Raw genomic sequence first — 20,993 nt, forward strand, 5'->3', positions numbered from 1 at the left:
TATGAGAAAAAAAAGAACTGAACATGATGATGAATAAAATGTCAAAAATAATCAAGATATTTGTCTCTTTATTTTTCATTCAAACAGCCAATTCATTCAGTTCTGTTCCAGCTTCAACATAAAACATGACTACATTAACACATAATACACCAGACAAATGCAGAGGAATTAAGACGTTAGCTAGCATTCAGTTATGAAAGAACTACAATATACTTATGATTTCTCTCTTGGTGAAAGTAATTATAATACAGAATATGTTTGAATTAAAAATGTATAGACAGCAACAGCATTATTTACAGGAAAGAGTGCATCATTTTTTTGTTTTGCTCTTCCTCTGAGCCTCATCATTCAAACTTGCCAGTAGTTTTCATGTTCATATGGGACACGCAGTCCACGTCTATGGACTTTATCATAGACACGTTCTATGATAAAGTCCAAGAATGATTTTGTCGTCGTCTAATGCGGCAGACAAATTGAGTTTCCACTTCACTTGCAGCAGACCTTCCTCCTAATGGGCTGAGCACTCAGAGTGACCGTGGTGTCTCTCACCCTGTCTTCCTGCTCCATTAGCACTCTGAGTGAAGACAGACACACAGAGAGGACGCTGCATGAGCCAACGCTGCTACAACACACCGATCGATCCCCCGACGGAAAGGTTGCAAGTCATTCTGTCATGCATGATCTTACCTGGCCAGGTGTGTCAGGGACTCTGTCACATTCTTGGCGGTGTAGGCGCTGACCTCAGAGAACATCACGTTGTTCTCCTACATGCAGAGAGAAAGTCATGGTTGGAACCGTCAGCGATTACATCTTTGGGGTTGGGGTCAAAATTTTGAGTGAGCACGTAAGATAAAATATTCCTTTGCATAAAACTCACATCAGCCAATTGCTCAGCTTCTTTGAACGACACCTCCCTGTCTTCATCCATGTCCATTTTGTTGCCCAAAAGGAGGATGGGGATCCCTTCTCCTGCTGCGTCCTGAAGAAGAGCAATCCAAGTTAATTTATATTTATATATTTTCATAGGAGAGACAAAATTAACAATAAAGATATTTGATTGATTAAATAAACATGTCAACTAGTCCAAGTGGGAAAAAAAAGAAGAAAAAAAAATTCTACTTTTTGGGAAGACTCCTAAGATATAAACCTGCAAATACTGAAAAGCTAACTCTGAGCTGAAGGACATAACAGTTGTAGAGGACTCCCTTGGGTCAAAGGTCAGACCTGGACATTGGTGAGCCAGGGTTGCACGGCCTTGAAGCTCTCCTCCACCGTGACGTCATACATCAACACCACACCGTCTGCTTTGCGAAAGAACTGCTTGGTTATGCTGCGGAACCTGTTTCGGCGAGAGAGTTTGACCGTTACCATGACGACTATTTAAACACATAATGCTTGTAGTTTGCATATCATACATTCAAGGTTAGTATGCTAAAGTACTATGAGAGGAATAAAGTATAACAGTGAAACAAACTAAACTTCTTATATATTTTTACATTTAGCACCAAAATATAATGATTTGCTTTAAATGTACTTATATTAAGTATATTAATTTTATGGGAATATAAAAAGATTTACAGCAATAAAACGTCCCAAAAACATATTCTATTCAACTCAATTCAATTCAATTTTATTTATAGTGTCATATCACAACAGAAGTCATCTCAGAACACTTAACACATTGAGCAGGACTAGAATACTCTTATGATTTTCAGAGTCAATACAATTTCAAATAACATAACTATATTATTCATACTCTATTAAAATAAAATTCTATTAATCATGTGTGGATTTCAACGTTATTTTCTCAGCAAACACACAAATCCGAGTTCTGTTTTAAATTCACTTGTTTTGTCTCTAAAAGCTAAAGAGAAACTCACCTTTCTTGACCTGCTGTGTCCCAAAGCTGCATGGCTACCTGCGTGTTGTCCAGAGTTAGTGTCTTCACACTGTAGTCAATACCTGATCAAGACAAGACAAAGATCAATACAATACAAATGGGGTTAAATTAATCATTTGTTGTAGAAGGTTTTTGTAACCTTTAACTTTTCATATCTAATTTAAAGTTAATCATATCCACTGTTTTGCGACAGAGCAACAAAGACAAAAGTGGCCACTAGGGGGTCCAGCGAGGCGCGATACTGACTCAGGCTCATTCCACAGGAGAAGGGGCGGGTGGGGTGAGGTGGGGCAGGTGGGGTGAGGTGGGGTGGGGGGCAAAGTGGAGATAACAAGGCTGGAGTGAGGATTGGGAAAGATGAAAGCAAGTAAAAAAATTCATCAGAAGTGACATAATCTGCTGTACAATGTGTGCCAGGGCTCTGAGACGGCCAGTGTGACTTCACAAGCCCTTTCATGTGATGCTAAGTCACCCTGCGATCTTCTGTGTTAGCATCCACACACACACACACACACACACACACACACACACACACACACACACACACACACACACACACACACACACAATCATCACTACGATGTTTCTCTTCTCACCCACAGTAGCGGTTGTGGAAGGGTGGAAACGGCCCTCACAGAAGGAGCGGAGCAGGGATGTCTTGCCCACGCTCGAGTTGCCAACCAGGACGACTTTAAACAGACGGTCGGGGGCAAACAGTGCGTCTTCTTTTGTCGTCTGAGGCAGAAAGACAGAACAATGTATTAATATCAATCTGATTATTACCTCTTCAGGTAATAAGGTAATTTCTGTTCAGATGAAAACACATGTGGAGCTCCAGATCCGTGGACGTACTTGCTGCGTCTCCTTCCCGACAGGCTGTCCTCTCGGAGACGCGGGCGTCTTCCTCGTGTGGGTGAAGCGGGATTTCCTTGCCGAAGGGGTTTCCGACGACACGGGGATGCGACTCGAGCGCGGGGCGACGGAGACCTCTGCTGCCATGACAACGCCGGTTTCAAGGTCACTCTGAGCATCGTCGTCCTCCTCGTTGCCCGCGTCGTCGTCCTCCTCGCTGAGCTGGTGCAGCAGAAGCTGAGGGCCTCCTAGGAGCAGGTGGGGCAGGTGGTCCTCCTCGATGGAGATGACGCGGCGGAGGGGCCACCCGTCCGGAGGGGCGTCCAACACCTCCTCTTCCGCCTTCTTCCTCATTTCCACTCTCTTCGCTCTCTCTCTGTCTTTCCCCGACACCTTCTTTGCGGCCGTCTTGCTAGGTGATTTCTTGACCTTCGCTTTCACGTCGGTCACTTTGGGCGGAGCGGGGTCGCCGTAACCGTTGGCTAAGCCGGTGTTTCTCTTCGCTGCTTGTTGACATGTGGTGGCGTTGGTGGTGGAAGGGGGGGCGGTGGTGGCCGTGTCATCCTCACTACAGGAAGAGGGAGCAAGAAACACGATTTGAAGGTGCTCTATAGGCAAGGCCTCCAGAGACTGGTAGGACCCGTCCACCAACAGTGGGGCTCTGTTGGTAAACAGAGGAGAAACAGAGGATATACTGGGTCAATCCACTTGGACGGAGATGGGAAAAATGGAGAGGCCAAAAGCACTCAAACGTTTCTGATTTTAGTCTCGTACAAACAGGAGGGTTAATTCAGTTGATCATAGAATCAGTTATCCTCTGTTTTTTCCTCCCCTGATGCATGATTTTCACATCGAACGGTGGCGGATAGAATCCGTCTTTGTCACACAGGAAACAGCTCTGACGGATGATTCGTGTTAAAGAGCATTTGGGAGATAAATGAATCACCTTTTCGCCGGCTGGCTGGTGTCATCGAATATATTGGCGAGGCCCGCTCTCTCCTTCTGCTTCTTTCGGAGTGAAGTCCGAGGCTTATTCAAACAAAAAGGGAGGGGGTGTGTGTTACAGAAGTATTTTCATGTGATGATAGCTGCTAGAAATAAGATACAAATGTATACTCACTACGCCGAAGGATATGTCTCGCTCGTCTTTTAAATGTTTGTTCATCTCCCTGAGAAAAGAAGAAATAAGTGAGAAAGATGGAATCTGCTGAGGAAAATCGCAAATCCTTTTGCACCCAGATTTGCAAGGTATGCCAATAAGGACTACAACCAGAGGCCAACAAGATTAAACTATTACCCCGGTTTGATGTGTGTCATACCTGAGGAGGTCAAGCTGCTTCATGAGGCTTTGCTTCTCCCTCTGCAGCCCCTCGGTTACTCTGTACATTTCCCTGAAAGCAGACAGAAATGACAAAATCGCAGTGGAAGGAAACGGTCAAACAGTGTGTAATCGTTGTGCAGACCCACATCTCCTTCTCCTGCTGCAGCCGGGCCGCCTGCTCCTGCAGCATGGCCAGCTGTTCCTGGGCCAGCCCCAGGTCCTGGCTGGTGCTCTCCAGGGCTCGGGACAGCTCGTCGTTGGTCACCTTCAGCTTCACGTTCTCCACGTGGCTCTCCTGCTTCTCGCTGTTCAGCTCGCAGCACTGGACCTCTAACTGGAGGGAAGTGTTCGTAGGGATGGAAGGCATTAATGCTGGGTGAGTGTACTTCAAGTATGTCGAACCCCCACCCCCGCCTCTCTACAACGCATGGGAGCTGGAGAGGTTAATATAATCTGCACATTCCTTCATCAATGAATAATAATTTAAAAGCATGCACCTTTTTCTGCTTCTGGAAAAGATGCTCCAGCTCTTTCTCCTTGGACGACAGCTGGTGCTCCAGGTCCTGGCTGCGCAGCTGAATGCGCTCCGAGTCCTGCGCGGAGACGAAGAGGTTAAAGGTCGAATGGTGGAAGCAGAAAGGCACGTGATTTAAGATCGTTATGTAATTCTGTGAATACATGTGGTTCGGTTTGGCGTATGAGCTCTTGCACCTTCAGCACGAGCCGGTCTTTTTCATTATTAATCTGCGCCTCCATCTCTTCGTATAAATAACGGATCTCGCTGTCGTGCGTCGCAGCCTTCCTGCACAGAGGAGCAGCAGAGACATCAGTCATTAAGGTTAATAGAATCGTTGACTTGCAGCAGGGTATAACATAATATCTAGGAACAGAACGGCATTGTTGTCTAGGCTGAGCTTAAAGCTGCATCTGTGATTGCATGTAAATACTTGAGCACACACACACACACACCTGCAGACTCACATTCTCAGTATTCTTTCAAAAGAATACTGAGTGGTATTTACATTCCCTCTGACAATAATTGTTAAGACCCAAGCAGCCAATTAGTAGAGTCTTGAGGAATAACTAGCTGCTGCACAGTACCACGCCGTGCCGTGGGAGAACTACCTTTAGTTTACAAACGGATTAAATCACAGATATCTCTGGAACACAACTCTACAAAAACAGCAAATTAAACAATTTAATAAAAAGTACTAAAACCATAACAATTGAAAAAATACTGAAACTGATAAAATGATTAGAAGAAGCATAAAAGATTCATACAAATTCCCTTCTCCCGCAATTCATTTCTATATACTTACTCATTCATTATTTTTCTAAATTGCCGCAAATATAATTTATTAGTTTAGTGTTTTAACTGACTCCACATCTTCTCCATGCCTGTTAATCTGTCTATTTCACTATTCTATATGATATTAACTTGGATCCGATCTGTCATTCCTGTCTCTTTGTTGTTGCAATTAAAAAAAAATATCTGCAATGTGACGTCACTTACACTCAAATTGCTCTACACTGCATATGAAATATATTGACGATACTTCTTATTGCTTTCCATGTCCCCTCAGTGCTAATATGTTTCCACAACAGCAGAAGGTGGTCTGACTTCTAATCTGACCTCCAGCTTAGTGGTCATTTGACATGGATAAGGTGGTTGTTCTATAGAGAATTACAGGTAAATCCATGCAAACACTCGGGCCCGGTAAGCGCCGGTAATATAAACACACACAGACCTTCTTTAGGTGGCTAATGAGAACATTTGCTTCACGCGTTACGTAAGGTACGCTACTTAAGCACTCCAAGCGTGGGAACCGATTGAGAAATGTGGCCTTTTTAACCCAGCGGCACACCATATGTTCATGCTTTCATCCCCCGTTCATTAATTTCCTTCCTCTTGCCTTCTTTTTTTCCCTTTTCATATCCCATCTTTACACCTAGAGAGCGATTGTGGCGTCCTGTCGTACCTCTGGAGGGCGCTCTCCATCTCGTTCTTCTCCTTGTGGGCCTCTTTGATCTGGTGGGTGACCCTGGCCAGGAACTCCTCAAAATTGGAGAGGAGGTGAGGCTCATCCCGTCGGAGCTGAGCCCAAAGACTGCGCACCTCACCGGGACTGGAGAGGAACAGAAGACACGCAGAGGGAGATCAGTCTAATTAAACCACACCTCGGGGGTTTCAACGGCGGATTACGCAGCGTGTTTTTTAATGTGCATATCACACACACACACACACATAGAAGAATTTGCAGTGATTACACTCACTCCTCAAACACGTTGCTGGCCCCCAGGCTTTCCAGCAGCATGCAGAAGTGGCCCTCCTCCTCGTCTTCCACTGCCGACAGCTTGGCCTCCCATTGGCTCTGATAAAGGGCCTCCTTGGCCCTAAAGACGGGGCCCGGGGCCTGATTGTGGTCATCGGCCACAGAGATCCTCCGGCCGTGTAGGAACTGACCTGGGATGCACCCACACACTTTATGACTGTACTGTCACACTACATTTAAGCATGTATTATAACACTTGTAGCCTCTGTTTAGCCAAACTTACAGTCTCACTTTAAGCATTTACAGACTTGAGTGGCGTAGCATGCATTTTACTTTCCATGAAAAGGAATATCTGAGCTGCTTTCATGTAAATTGGGATGTTCTACTCGATGCTTTGGTTGTCATTTTAAATTGAGCTGTAAAAAGGCCTCTGGGAGGCAGGAGACCTACTGAATCCGGAGGTGAACGCCTCCAGCGTGAGGTAACCGGTGCGATCCGTATCCAGAGAGTCAAAGACATCCTCCAGCTCCTCTGCAGACAGAGGCAGCTGTCTGTGGAGCCTCTGCCAAGGGAACACAAACACAAGGCGTTTCAAAACGCTGCGGAGGCTCAGTTGCACGGCTGAACAGGGATTTGGAAGCAGCAGACGGTCGGGTATGGATGTGGTTAGTTAGGAGTTAAGATAAGAAAACATTTTATGTAACATCCCATCAGAATGATCTAAATCAATAAATGTCACCTGCATTTTAAATCTGACTCATATAGTTCTAACTCAAGTGCAGAATGAACACAAAGTGGCTGCTTTATGCGTCAGTGAAAAGAGCTTTTTCTCAGAAACCCCCAGAACAGCAGCAACAAAAGGCCCCGATGCTCACAAGGGCCCCGTCCTAATTAACTGACAACGCAGCCTGGACACCGTGAACGCTTTGAAGAGGCCCAGCGAGGTGAACCTCCGCTCATAAACATCCCCATCAATGGTGCTACTCTGCCACTTCACCGTCTGGTGAGTGGGTGGAGTGTTTCTTTAAAAAATGGTGATATAACATGAAAAAAAAATGGCAACCTCATTAAGTGACCATGGGACACGAAGTTGAACAAACAGGTGAGTGGGTGGCTCCCCGACCTGTTGACGCTGGGTTAATGCTTTCACGGGGCGTCCATACGTCTTATAAGAAAGAATAAGGGACGGAGCATGAGTGTGACTAGGAGACAAACATCTTTTGTGCTTTAAAGTAAATATGAAATCCCCCAGAGCTGAAACAATCAGTCCATTAAGTCATTGGTTAGTTGATTATTAGAAAAGAAATTGACAAAAAAAAGTGCTTGTTTCAGCCTCTAACATATGCATTTCTAAATTTCTGAGCCTTTTTCAGGACCCTTTTTTGGCTGACAGGGACACAAATTAGGATCAAATCATTTTGGGGGACCCCTGTTGAAGAACTCTGCTTTAAAAGGCTAAATTGATTAATCAATAGGTTATTTAGCAGGTTAATCTTTAAGAAAACATTCTTAAACTGCAGCACTCTCATCAAATAAACTGGATAAACTGGACAAAAACACACACTTAAACACACACAGCGTGTCTTACCCTCAAATCCTTGTGGGTGATGAAGCCTTTGCCCTCCACATCGCAGGTCTGGAAGAACTCCCTGGTCTTGTCCAGCAGGGCGATGCGTCCCCAGTCTGAGCGCCTCTGCCCGGCGGTCGGTCCGACGCCGTTCACCCTTCCTTCCTCCGCCATGTCCGGGACGCCTCGTTCTTCAAGCAGCAGCACGCCGGGTAAGTACCACGTATTTCAGTCGCAGTCAGGAGTGGGAATCAGACATCAGGCCTTCTCACTGGCCTGGTATCCAGTGCTCTGGGGCTCTTACAGTCGCCATGACGACAGAGACAGGAAGTGGCATCAGGTGATGAGATCACAGATAACTTTGTTGCTTGTGAATACGCTGAAAATAAAAAAAATGGGTTTGCAGGCTCCTGTGAGTCAGAGGTAAACGGTACGAATCCAGAAATCAACCTTCAAACTTCGTATTAAAAAAAAAAGGACAAATTTGGAGAAAACGAATCGGTTACACAAGTGATCAGAACATCAACGCAACAGTGCAGCAGTTGTTACAACTAGACAGTACTTCCCCTTTTCTAATAAGCCAGGAACAAGCACCTCACAAAGGCATGTAAACACACAGTGTAAAGGATTATCTTAATACCTCGCCATACAGAACCCATGACAGCATAATGCCTGCAAGATTGCAGGAATATTTACCAAGAGGCAGCAACGCAGCTGAGTTCAGAGCTGTAAAGTATCACCCCCCCCCCACCACCACCACCACCACCACCCTTCACACCAACAGCAGCGGTTTCTTCTTCTTTTGTCGCCACAACTTTATGACTCAAGCAAGGTTTTGAAGTGCCCTCTTGCTTGCATTGTTAGAGCTGGGAAGCGGTTTGCAGAACATCAGATACACAATGGTTGTAGTCACGACGCGTCAACTAACATCTTGTGATGTGGAAAGTTTATTTGGTAGTTGCAGCACACAAAACTTGGACATTAAATACATTACACTCCTCTTTGTGTCCTCTGCAGAATAAAAAAACACCATCAAAAACTGTCAGACTCTTCTAAAAGTGAAGTATGAAGCATTCTTTAAAACAAACAAAACATCTCACTGCTCCAAACCTTCTTCTTCAACCTTAATATACTTTGCAGTCAAGTACAAACGGCATCTTTAACTAAACCAGAAACAGAAGTGGGGGTCTTACCTTTGACAAATGAAAAGCACGAGAAGCACTAACAGAGCAGTGAGCGCGCTGTGCTCGGGACGTCTTGCCCCTCAGATGTTCAAAAAAAGAAGTCATTCTGTGACCATGTGATGTCATGAGGAAGCGGCCTGAGGCTTTTCAGTCTACGTGCACACAAGGAGGGGGGGCTGAACTCTCCTTAAGCAGGCCACATGCATGCAACACGTTTCTGCTGCTTTATTACGAAAAAAGGGCTTGGCGTCACTGGAGTTGGATCAGAAAATAACAGATTTTACATTTATTCACGGTTCAAACGTAGTACTGATTACTTTATGTCATGGTAATTAGCAATTTGCCCTTTCCCTGAAGCTAAAACGCTTTAAATAAAGCCTTACATGAGCATCTTTTCGTGTCTTACAACGCCATCTTGTGGTCTGAGATGAAAACGAGTCATATTTGTTTTTCAGCTAAAAACCACAGCATTTAATTTGTGTGAAAAGCACAACCCCGATTGTCCTCGGGTAAGCATTTTTTGACAGCGTGTGTCAATGCCAGAGTCAAATAAAAAGGTCCACACTTTCCCCATTCATTTTCCGGTATCAGTTCTGATTTGGGGAGTTATTTCCCAGCAGCTCCTTGGGAGATCTTTTGAAGCAAAAACTCCATTTGGAGGTTCAGATTGGGCTGTCCTTTCTTGGTCTTTTTGCTCAGCATCTGAAACGTCTCCAACTTTTTCTGTTTGTACTTCTGAACAGCTTCATCTCTCTGCTGGCGGTTCTTCTCGTACTCCTGGGAATTCACATGAAACGCAGAAGAACAAGACGAGCTGTCAGTGGAAAGCCAGACGACAATTTGACAGGTTGCATAAAAGAAAAAAATAAATCTTTTGTTGATTTTTTTTTTTTTTAGGGGTAACAGCTCATAAACAATAAAGAGAAACATTTCACCTCTTTCTTCTTTTTCCGTTTTTCTGTGACCGTCTCAAATTCCTCTTTTGTCTTCTGGTAGGACGTCTTCTTCAGCATTTTCTTCCTCATTCGGTTGCTCATTGGAAGACTTGAAGAGAATATCAAGGAGGCAGCGTTACTCGGCGTGAATGTGAAGATTAACTGAAGGATAAAACTAATTATGACACTAAACTCCAATAATTTACGAATGCACTGTAATGTATCCAATTTAACTGATATATTTCTGTCTGTATATTACAGACATTTAAAGTGCTCAATTATATGATAAAAATACATTTATGATTGCACCACTCCAAAGAGTACTCCACTGATTCAGCATTGTTGCGAAAAGGGATCAAAACTGATGCAGCAAGACCAGAGATGTCATCTTTCTCTCACCTTTATCATAGTTTTAGGTTGTAATTTAACTTATCTCTCTTTATACAATCACTAAGATAAATCGCATGTTCTCACCCATCTTCCTCTGAGGCTTCTGCTGGTTCAGGATTTTCAGCACCAGGATCCGTCTGCTCAAGTCCACCAGTTACTTCTAGATCTGGATCAGCAGCATCATCAGCAGCACTCTCACATCTCTCGTCTCCCTTGTCCTGCTCTTTCACTCTCAGCTTACTCCTGTTCAACCTATGGGTCCAGGCCTCTTTCTTCAGTTTCTCGGCCTCGGCGACGTACAGATGCCTGAGGTGTTCTGGGTACTCCTCCTTGTACAGCACGCCGGACTCAGGCTGCTTCTTCTTCTTCTCCTCCTTCCGCAGCATCTTGTTGTACTCATGTTGGACTCTTTGCTTCCTCTTGAAGGCAAAGCCCTGACCTGAGGACAGAAAGACACACCATGGACTTGTATTCGGGCCTACATAGAAGGTATTTTATATATTTATAACCAAGTTTGTCACGTAGAAATGTCAGTATGGCGTCATGATTATATAGTAACGTAAGATAGGCAGTGACGCCCGTCAGGTATCTAACTGCTGTTATTTACTAGTAGTTTAGTAAAAACGGACCTTCCTGAATACTGCCTTCGTATACTTTCTGCTCAGGGGTCCATTTCCTCTTCTGTTTTACGCCAAGTGTGTTAGTTTGGGATTTCTTCCGGTTGCCGTCTTTCGCGACAAACTTCTTATTCTTCATTTTTGAATCTGTCGGTGCCATTTCAGTGTAAAACCTCGCCAGGGAAACGTGAAATGTTTACGACACGTTCACGCAGCACGCCATTTCCTTGCCGACGCGGTGTGATGACGTGTGCAAGGAAGTCAGGAGCAATCGATCACCGAGCATCGGATTTCGATCAAACGTATTTACGTTTCTGAGGCGATTAATGTAATAAGAGGACAATTTTTTTTATTCAAGCAGGACACTGCAGCGGAGAACTGCACACACCGACAATTTTCTGAACAAATGGTCCACCAACAAATATAAAACATTATTTTTGATTGTGTCCAGTTAATAACGTACCCGATAAGGATATTAGTTATATTAATCTTCATAGCGAGCCAGCCTAAAAATGCGGTATTTTTCCACACCTTAAATGTCTACTTTATATGTATGAAAACGCAGATATTATTTAAAAACATAATAATATATTGTAAAATCGTCAAACGGTATTTTCGACTGCTTCTGCCTGAGCGTACGTCGGCGGTGGACGACTTCATACATGCGTCACTCGGGCCTTCTTCAGAGAGCCTTTTAACATGTTGTCCTCCTCACACAGCCTCGCAGAAATCCAACGCCGGATAGATGAAGTCAAGCGGTTTCTGTCCATCACTCTGAGCATCGCCAACGCTCACACGGTGGAGTTTTACACTCACGACGTGTGGGACCGCTTCATGGCCGTGCCGCCTCAGGAGGTCCTGTCAACCGTCAGCTCGTGCAATGACCAGCAGGGGGAGCCAGAACACAGAGCAAAGGGTAAGTAGGTTTCTTTCAGTTGGCTTGAAAATATTTATAACTTTTGTAGAATGTAACTAATAAGGCATCCTTTTATGAAGCGTTTCAGTCAGTTGTAATTCATGGTAATTAATTAATTAACACATTATTTATTAATACTACCATTAGTTTAGCTTTTGGGTTGCCAGGTTGTGAAAAACGCCTGTGTGGGCTGCAGGTAATCTGGACCAGAATATATTTAATAACAAGCATTTACTAATGGATTACCAACATGTGTTTCTGCGTTATTAACAAAATGGAAAGCATCCATTAAGAATATGTAGTATATAGTGATGCAGAGGCCAAGTATTTAACTTGGCCTGTTTTTGAGGACTCAAAGCAAAAGGGACTATTTATTCAATAGAAAGTAGTGTCATCGTTCACAGTGAGGTCTGTGGTTTATCCATCTTGCTGTTGAATCTTTAGAACAGAACTTTTTTTTTCAGCGCTGATACAGCCACAAAGAAAATTGCGCTCCCCCTCTTTTGTATCTGGCTGGCAGCCTAAAACCTAAAATATTTGGATGGCTGCATACCACTAAGCGACAATATGTTTTCACTTCTTTGTCATTTGGGGCGGACTCACCCTTTAATTGATTCATCCCAACCACTGACATCTGCTAAATTTGAATGAGTGTGTTTTTAGTAGCTGTCTTACACACAGAACAAAACACAATGTTCCACCAAAAAGAAAAAACAACAACAATATACATGACAATCAAACAACAAAGATAATTTAGTGCAGCTCTACCATTTTTTTCCTGTCTGTCTCCATAAACAGATCAATCCAGGACCACATTCGGGTTTTGCAATGATACAAACCGGCTGGTTGACACCCATGAACTGCTGCAGGCGGCCAAGGCCCTCTCTCTCCCCGGCCTCGGAGTCTGCACGAGCAGGGACGAGCTGCTGCAGGCCCTCAGAGAGAACCGCCCTGAATGTGGAGCTCCAGTGGCAGCGATAGGTAGGGAAGAAACACCAAGGGAGGTCCAGTTGTCATGGCAATGAGTTGGGGTCTTTATAAAGGAACATGATTTAAAAAAAACATATTGTTCTGTCTAACCCAGGTGCTGAGCTGGAGACAGATGAGTTTATGAACGCGAAGAAATCTCATGAGGTCCAGTCCATGTCTGAGGTGGTGTCCTGCATGGCCCATCGCTGTGGGGTCAAACAGGTCGAGAACTTGTACTGAATATGTTCGGGGAGATCTGATGGAATCAAAAACAGATCTTAGTAACCTGACTTTGATCTCTTCTCCCGCTCAGGTGATAGACGTGGGCTCGGGGAAGGGCTACCTGAGCTCCTTCCTGTCCCTGCAGTACGGCCTCCGGGTCTACGGCATCGACTCCTCCAGCACCAACACCCACGGAGCCCAGGAGAGGAACCGGAAGCTGAAGAAGTTCTCCAGGGCGTACCAGAAACACAACAAGGCGATGAGGGCACAGGAAGAGGCCACACGTTCACCTCAGCAGGAGGTAGAGGAGTTAAAGCCGGGAATAGAAGGAATTCAGTCGCAGGAGGAGGAGGAGGTGTTATCAAACTTTGCAGAGGAAGGGCATTCGGAGTCGAACCCAGAAGCGGAGGAGCTCTTCCTCAGCGCCCTGTCTGTGGATGTGATCCAGCCCACGGCCCCCCGAGTCCCCCCCAGCCACCTGAGCGCCGAGGAGAGGGAGAGGAGGAAGAGGGAGAACCTGGACAGGAAAGCTCAGAGCAGAACGGCCGCCGTCGTGTTTTCACCCCTCACTTCGTACGTTACCGCGGAAACCGAGCTCCGAGGCCTCATCAACGAGCTGGAGGTGAGCAAAGTAAAAAAAAGTCAACGCTGAAAGTAGATCTACTGCGTGTGTTTGGGAGAGACGGTGCAGAAAGGAGCACGGCAACGTTCCCGCAGCGGCTTCTGGAGTTACAAGTCGGCCACGGCAGCTGGCGTTCGCATTACGAGTGTGGTGGCGTTATCGCGGGGCGCCAAATCTGCAGCGCGTCACCGTCAATACATTAAGCCATCGATCTCCTTCCCTCCCCCCCTTCCCCACCCTCCTTCTGTTCTCCCCCTTTCTCTGCGTGCTCTCTCTCTCTCCACATTCCAGGATGCGGTCATGGTCGGCCTGCACACATGTGGCGACTTGGCACCCAGCACCCTGAGGATGTTTGTGGCAAAACCCGAGCTGGCCGCCGTCTGCAGCGTGGGCTGCTGCTATCACCTGCTGTCTGAGGAGTTCGACCCCGCCGGACAGGGTAACCACACACACACACACACACACACACACACACACACACACACACAGGTTAATACGGGTGCCAAAGTGCGGGATAACACACCGATATCGTCCACGTTTGCGACCGTAGCCTCCGTGCATCTGGAAGAAAGAGCCCCTCGCTGCAGCCGATGCGGTATCCGCGTCATCTCTTGTTAACAGCGTGACCTTTGACCCTCACATCATCGGGGGGCCCATTGTCGTTTCAGCCAAGAAGCTGACTGGAAAATGATATCACGACCGGTTGATTGAAAACACTCCTCTCCACGCTTGTTTCTCGAACTCCAGTTTGATCTTTTAAAGAAGTGAACAAAGACACACACACACACACACACACACACACACACACACACACACACACACACGCACACACACACACACACACTTACAGTGCTGTCTGGGATGCAGGCCAGCTCCAGTGGTGGCCTATACCTCCCTCTAAAAAAAGCGCAGAAGAAGCTGAAAAGCTTCATTATGGAAGGCGAATTATTTCGGCTCATTTGGGAATGAAGCATTACCTGAAATGCTTCATCAGCGTTTAGCACCTTATGTGGAATCAGGCGTCCGAGGTCCGCCTCGCTGTTTACTCGCAATGAGATGACTCCATTCAGGCACCAGAGTGCCATGATGCGAGATATTTGCGAACGTACGATCGCACACGAGGACATCAGAAAAATATTTGCCTGGATCCGAGTGTGCGTGGCCACTTCAGATGTAATTTCTGAGGCCAGCGTGAGGGCAGCTACTATAAACAGCTCTGTACGTGCTGTAATCAAGCCTTCGGGCCGGGGAAACGCTTGTCCGCTCCAATTGCCTCCGAGGGCCACGTGTCGGTGCAGGAGGGAGGCGAGCCCGAATCCTGATTGCTGATCAGCACATCAGTTCAGCCCTGTCGTGTGTGTGTGTGTGTGTGTGTGTTCCCTCGCAGAGTGTTTGGGCGGCGTGTGCGGTTTCCCCCTGAGTCAGTACCTCCGCCGCCAATCCTGGTTCTGCGGCAGGAACGCCAGGATGTCGGCGTGTTTGGTGAGTTTGGTGACAGCACAGTGACAGCACGAGTAACGACTACAGCTCAGTTTTTCCCCAAGAAATATTCCGTCTTAACGCGTCACTGTTTCTCCAAAAAAAAAAAAAAAAAAACAGGCACTCGAGAGGGTTTCACTCGGCCAAGGGGTAAGTAAGACATTCTTATTGTAATCAATACATAAATGATGAATAGTCAGCCTCGCACGAGACTGGGACTTCTCTAAACTGTCATTTCTTCACACTCGTGAAAACAAATCCGGGGGTTGTTCACAATCACTCACCGTTCTCCTCCGCTGTACAAACAATCAGATGTTACTTCTGCTATTGTTTCAGGCCTGTGATTGACTGCAGCGTGTTTATTTGAAACGTAGGCGCTCGGAGCCCCGGGGCCAAAGCCTGACACACAACACCGCCATTAATATGGAATGTTTATAAATATTAATGCAATCACGATAAGATGGATGACTCGGGGGGTCTGAATCCAAAAGAAGAAAAAGGCCTGATTGCCTGCAGGTCTTGCGTCAGACTCGGAGAAGTGTCGGGAAGTAATGGACTGTTTCGTACACACGCTGGACGGATCAGAGGGAATATCCATCTTTTGGGAAATTCATAAAGTGCATCATGTTGAATGACATTATCTTTGATCCCGCAGATTCAGATGGAGTCTCTGTTTTACCGCGCCGTCCTGCATGTTATTCTGAGGGATCACTACAGCTGCTTTAAAAGGTAACAGCCAGCAGCTTCTACATCTGGCAGCACTTTAACGCCAGCAATCGCAACAAGTGTGCAGCAGTTAAAACGCGTTCTGGGTGTTACTCCGCCGCACGTGTGAGGTAGAGTCTGTTCTTTCTGGGTTATTTATTCCTGTGTTCTTAATATCGTACATTTTATACAACGAGGGCATCATTCAGCGGCTTTCTTTATTTTGTAGAGCAACCAGTGGATTGGAAATGTAAACAACACATTATTCAATAATAATACATTTTAGGCTCACACGATTTGGGTTTTTCATTTTTTTATTTCTACAAACGGTTCTTTTCTACTCGTGTAGAACCGCGAAGAAAACGCCGACTAGTCCACGGTTTGGCCTCGGTTCAAGACTGTCATGCTTCCCTTTCCAAACATGAGTTAACTGCTGTCAAAAAGTCAAAACTTGCTTTTTCTCCTCATAAAATCTGAAGTTCTGCGGTTTCGCCGTTGTTAGTTCGCATTCCTAATGGCTGAGAGATTTCAGGCGTTCGGGGTTCCAGATCTTTAGTGGATTACAGTCACTGCCCTTCTAATGAAATCAGCCGCGCCATCGGAGGAAATGCAGATTTCAATTAGCCCTTAGCAAACGCCTCGGAAAGACACAAAGCACTGACCTCGTCCCCTCCTGCTCTGTGACCTTTTACTTTAATGGCAGACATCAGATCCGAATCGAATAACCATTAGTTCTCTGCCCGCCGCGGCTATTTATCACAGTTTAGTCCTTTTTTTTAGAAGTGTTTCTTTCTGGTTGCTAAGGTGTGATTAAAAACAGAAAGAGGCAGAGAGTAAATGACGTCTGTGTCGGTTTGTGCGTTTGCAGTGAGAAGCGAGTGGGGAACGTCTACTCCAAGGCTAAATCCTTCGTGGACTACGTCCGTCGAGCTCTACGCAGACTGGAGCTGGACGAATCAAAGGTCAGAATCGGGACCAGAATCTCCTCCATCAATTTATTGTCATGTTAGAGAGCCAACAGCAGAGATTCCTGCTGTCTTCGTTCAGGATGTCGCCTGGCACCCTGATGTTGAAGTCATGTGGTTGCCGTGGGTTTCCACATGTGTCACTCTCAACACTTCACATTCTCCTCCCGCCTCTTGCTTTTACTCCCCCATATCCTGACTCTCACGCCGGACGCTCTCTTCCCCGTTAGCTTTCCGACGGCGACGTCCAGCGTTACCACGACGCTTACAGGCCGCGAATGGGCGAGATGCGCGCCTTTAATATGGTAAGTCCTCGACGGCGCTTCCACTGGACCGGAGAAGCACGAAAAACATTTTCATTCCTGTAAAGTGAGATGTATAATGTCAATAAATTGCAGGCCATTAAGTGAGATCATTGTAGGCCGTGGGGAATCGAGCAGAATGAGAAGAAAGGCAGCTTCTGGTCAGAGCCGAGACCACTAATTGTCGTGTCAACCGACGCACCAATTTTCTCTCATGACATAAAGCAGTAAAGTGTTTTTTTAAGGGATTGCCCACCAGCTACTGGGAAGACAATAGCGGTCATGGTGGGTTTTTTTCAGTAGTGGGAGGAGACAAGAAGGGATTAAATGAATGATGTCATCTCTGTGCAGTTGAAGGTGACCCTGGCTCCCTGTATCGAAGGTCTGATTCTACTGGATCGCCTCTGCTACCTGAAAGAACAGGTAAACTCATTGCAGTCGGGACTCTCATCAATCATTAATGGCGGAAAGAATATTAGGGATTCATTCTGGAGGCGTGGCTTTACTAGAACCTGGTCAACTCAAAAGTCAGATGAACATGAAGTCACACTAAATCTGTTTATACGTCCAACTGCACTTAAGATTGTTTATAATAAAAGGCACTTTAGGTTTATTATGTGCAATGGGAGAGAATGTGAATCTATTTTAAGCAAAAGTGATTCATTTAAGGGTGTATCTGTTTTTTTCAGTATCTATAACTCTTATTTGAGCTTCTCTATTAATCACTTGGTTTATAAAATGTCAACAAATTGTTGGTTTCAAAACCCAAAGTCACTTTTTGCTTTAGAAATAACTTAAATTATGAATTTACTATCAAAATTTTGTATACAACATATAAAAAACTATTATTGAAACAAACGTGTCTTAACCTTTCAGTGATTTTCACCAGCAGCACACGAGGGGTTTCACTCGTTCTCGTCTTTCAGCCGGACTCATCTTTCTAATTTAGTCGTACAGCTCGTTGATTGGGATCTGAAATCTGCTTCCCAGATGATGAAAGCGAAGACGTAGAAATCTCAGCTACGATCTTTTTTTTAATTATTATAATTCACACCGCTGACAGTAATATAGGTGTCGGCTAAATTAAAGCCAGCCTGCAATTTAGCATCTCGTGCTTCTGCGGCCAAAACCAACACGCTTATCTTTATCCTGAGTTATTGTGATGAGCTGCGTACAAGCCGGAAAAGCTTTGAAAGTCGTGATTACGTGCGTTGCTGTGTGTCGGGATGCACTTCCTTAACCATGTCGTGTAATCAGACTACAGAACGTCTTGAACATAACGTCTCCCTGGAGGAGGAACAAGAGGAAGTGATGGATGCATGTGAATACGATCCATGTGATGTGTGTGCTGAGGCATGTTCAGCCTTAAAGAAGGACACACACACACACACACACACACACACACCAGGTTGTAATAGCTGTAATGATTATCCAGAAACGTACTGTAGATTTTTTGGGAAGGTTTCCATAGCATCTCACTGACTGTGTTGATAGTCAAACAATGATGCACTTATATAGCAATGTATACACTGTGATGTGTTAAAATATGTGCGTTGGCACAAACTTCAAGGAATTTTAATCCTCAAATAATCGAGCAAAGTAGACGTTTGTGAATGCTGTGAATGCGATGGGATGTTGGTCTGCCATCAGCTATCGGTTGGATTGCACAGAGAATCATGTTTCCCAGAGGATGAACCCTATTGCCCTTTGTGATCCCCTGACTTTTCCAATTGGCGGTAACGTGTTGACATGTGTGCCATAGAGCAAAATGTCTCAATAGCGTTTGGATGGATTGCCATGAAATTTTGCACAGGCAATCATGGTTCCCAGAGGATGAACCTCACTGACTTTTCCAATTGGCGGATATATGTTGACATTTGTGGCATAGAGCAAAATGTCTCAATAGCGTTTGGATGGATTGCCATGAAATTATGCACAGGCAATCATGGTTCCCAGAGGATGAACCTCACTGACTTTTCCAATTGGCGGATATATGTTGACATTTGTGCCTTAGAGCGAAATGTCTCACCCGCAACAAAATTTTAGCTTATCCAATATTTTTGCTGCCGATCAAATGGCATTCCCATCAGCAAGCTTTAGCACGCTAACACGCAAAACTAAGATTAGCTAGCAGAAATGTCAAAACCTCCATTGCTGGCAGGTGGATAAAAATCAAATTCTATATTTACACTGATTCAATTGGATCCAGCTAATTGACAAGCAGCAAAACACCATATCTCATTCCTCTTGTTGAGGAACTATTTTAAATACGTTACAAAGTAGCGTGTGGGCTATTTAAATTACAAGGCGAGCGATAATGAGTGAACACCCGTTTTACCGTCTTTGCATGGACGCACCTGAACTGCAGCCTAGTGTGGTATGACCTGTTACTGAACAGCCGGCCATCGAGGAAGACCAACTTGTCCTACACATGAACAGGAGTCCACCTGACATAATATTTGGACAGATGTTTCCCCTCCGGAGGATTCAGTAGAGAAATCTTTAAGAGCGACATCATACGGCAGCATGGCGTCACAAAGCCAAACAGGATTTGAATGTCCATGTGTTTTATATCCACGTCTGTTGTCTCATTGTGTTGTGTTTGTTTGTCTTGGTGTCCTACAGGAGGGTTTGTCCTTCTCCGCTCTGGTGCAGCTCTTTGATCCCCTCCTGTCTCCGAGATGCTACGCCGTCGTGGGGCTGAAGAGTCACGAGGACCAGATTTCACGTTGATGAGCTCATCCGCATGCACGTGATTATGAAACGCCGCCGGAGAGGTCTTGATTACGCACGATGGTATCAGCAATCTCAGAGTGATTGTGTTAATGTGCGTTTTGATTACATGTATGATTTAATCTCAATGTTGCAATTTATTTATGCACTCGCTGCATCACATTTCAGCCACTTCCTGTTTTTTTTAATGAAAAATAAATCTGTTGTGTTTTTAGCGTTGAGTCCTCGGCTGCGTGCTTCCTCGTGAAAAACACATGGAAAAACGCGTTCCATCGCGTCCATCTCAGCCTTTTGTCTATGTGTTTCGTGACTCTTAAGAAAACAGTTGTTTTTTAAGGGCCGTTCGGGGAGCCAGGGGCATTGTGGGATTTACGGAGGCTTGGATCTCCCTCCGTCGACAGGTCTGGAAACCCCATTTCTAGGCTCGGACCAGAGGAAGTAGGGGGAACGGACAAGAGGCACCGTGACCCTGTTTTACTTCTGTTTTGCTTTGTGCTCGGTCATTTCATTAATGACTCTCTTCTTACATGTTTGAATCCAATGTTGTAGTCTCGAGTAGACGCATGAATTATGGTCGTGGCACTTACACTCAAGCTGATGGATTGCAGACGCAAGCTGCAAGGAGGGACACGGAGCATTAAGGGGACCGAAAACATTATTTTATATTGGGAATGTTATTAATTTACAAGATAAGATATGCTATTTGAAATACTGCGACTTTGGAAAAAAATAGAAATCATGTTTTGATGAGTAATGGATAAATGGTTGAAGCATCTGCCACTCTAGCTGGAATGCAGACTCGACCTAACCAACCTCAACATTCGATTATATGAAGACATTTTTTTGTATAATTTACAGATAAATAACCATCGGTTTAAAATCAATTCAGATTAGCACATTTGGAAGTCGTTGAATGGAGTCGGTGAGGTGGAACTTGAGTGTAACCGACAGGTGTGTCGGTGCGTCCGACAGAGAAGGTTATCTTCTTTCGTAATGAACATTCATCCTGTCATATTGGGCCCCTCGCTGCCCACCGTAATG

General features: G+C 45.2%; 3 protein-coding genes across 5 annotated transcripts; 1 reads left to right on the plus strand and 2 right to left on the minus strand.

Annotated features, from left to right (window-relative positions):
• Positions 1 to 79: 79 nt before the first annotated feature.
• cracr2ab (calcium release activated channel regulator 2Ab) lies at positions 80 to 9,181 on the minus strand. 3 transcript variants are annotated; one of them, XM_084038261.1, is made up of 18 exons: positions 9,107 to 9,181; positions 7,935 to 8,292; positions 6,797 to 6,908; positions 6,348 to 6,537; positions 6,053 to 6,199; positions 4,785 to 4,875; positions 4,571 to 4,666; positions 4,220 to 4,407; positions 4,072 to 4,143; positions 3,873 to 3,921; positions 3,699 to 3,781; positions 2,753 to 3,413; positions 2,497 to 2,635; positions 1,881 to 1,962; positions 1,225 to 1,339; positions 878 to 979; positions 688 to 764; positions 80 to 574 (listed from the first exon to the last, which is right to left on the minus strand). In XM_084038261.1, the coding sequence occupies exons 2-18, from the start codon at positions 8,085 to 8,087 to the stop codon at positions 487 to 489; spliced, it is 2,445 nt and encodes an 814-aa protein (XP_083894387.1). In that variant the 5' UTR covers positions 8,088 to 8,292; positions 9,107 to 9,181; the 3' UTR covers positions 80 to 486. The 3 variants fall into 3 exon arrangements, 2 of the variants coding, with proteins under 2 accessions (XP_083894387.1, XP_083894388.1); XM_084038262.1 differs by having other exon boundaries at positions 81 to 574; positions 2,753 to 3,320; XR_014599105.1 differs by lacking the exons at positions 80 to 574; positions 688 to 764; positions 878 to 979 and having other exon boundaries at positions 2,501 to 2,635.
• ccdc59 (coiled-coil domain containing 59) lies at positions 8,851 to 11,561 on the minus strand. Its single transcript, XM_084038272.1, has 4 exons — positions 11,052 to 11,561; positions 10,507 to 10,861; positions 10,033 to 10,141; positions 8,851 to 9,874 (listed from the first exon to the last, which is right to left on the minus strand). The coding sequence occupies exons 1-4, from the start codon at positions 11,197 to 11,199 to the stop codon at positions 9,704 to 9,706; spliced, it is 783 nt and encodes a 260-aa protein (XP_083894398.1). The 5' UTR covers positions 11,200 to 11,561; the 3' UTR covers positions 8,851 to 9,703.
• A 140-nt stretch (positions 11,562 to 11,701) lies between these two features.
• Positions 11,702 to 20,167, plus strand: mettl25 (methyltransferase like 25; the record flags this gene model as incomplete). The annotated part of the gene is given in 13 exon segments (XM_084038265.1): positions 11,702 to 11,730; positions 11,732 to 11,955; positions 12,754 to 12,936; positions 13,040 to 13,146; positions 13,238 to 13,768; positions 14,060 to 14,207; positions 15,156 to 15,250; positions 15,368 to 15,397; positions 15,903 to 15,976; positions 16,821 to 16,914; positions 17,148 to 17,222; positions 17,571 to 17,642; positions 19,845 to 20,167. Coding segments are annotated over 13 exon segments (1,770 nt in total). The 3' UTR covers positions 19,953 to 20,167.
• Between the last annotated feature and the right edge of the window lie 826 nt (positions 20,168 to 20,993).

The sequence above is a fragment of the Eutrigla gurnardus genome (genome assembly GCF_963514095.1).
Source record: "Eutrigla gurnardus genome assembly, chromosome: 21".
Taxonomy (NCBI): domain Eukaryota; kingdom Metazoa; phylum Chordata; class Actinopteri; order Perciformes; family Triglidae; genus Eutrigla; species Eutrigla gurnardus.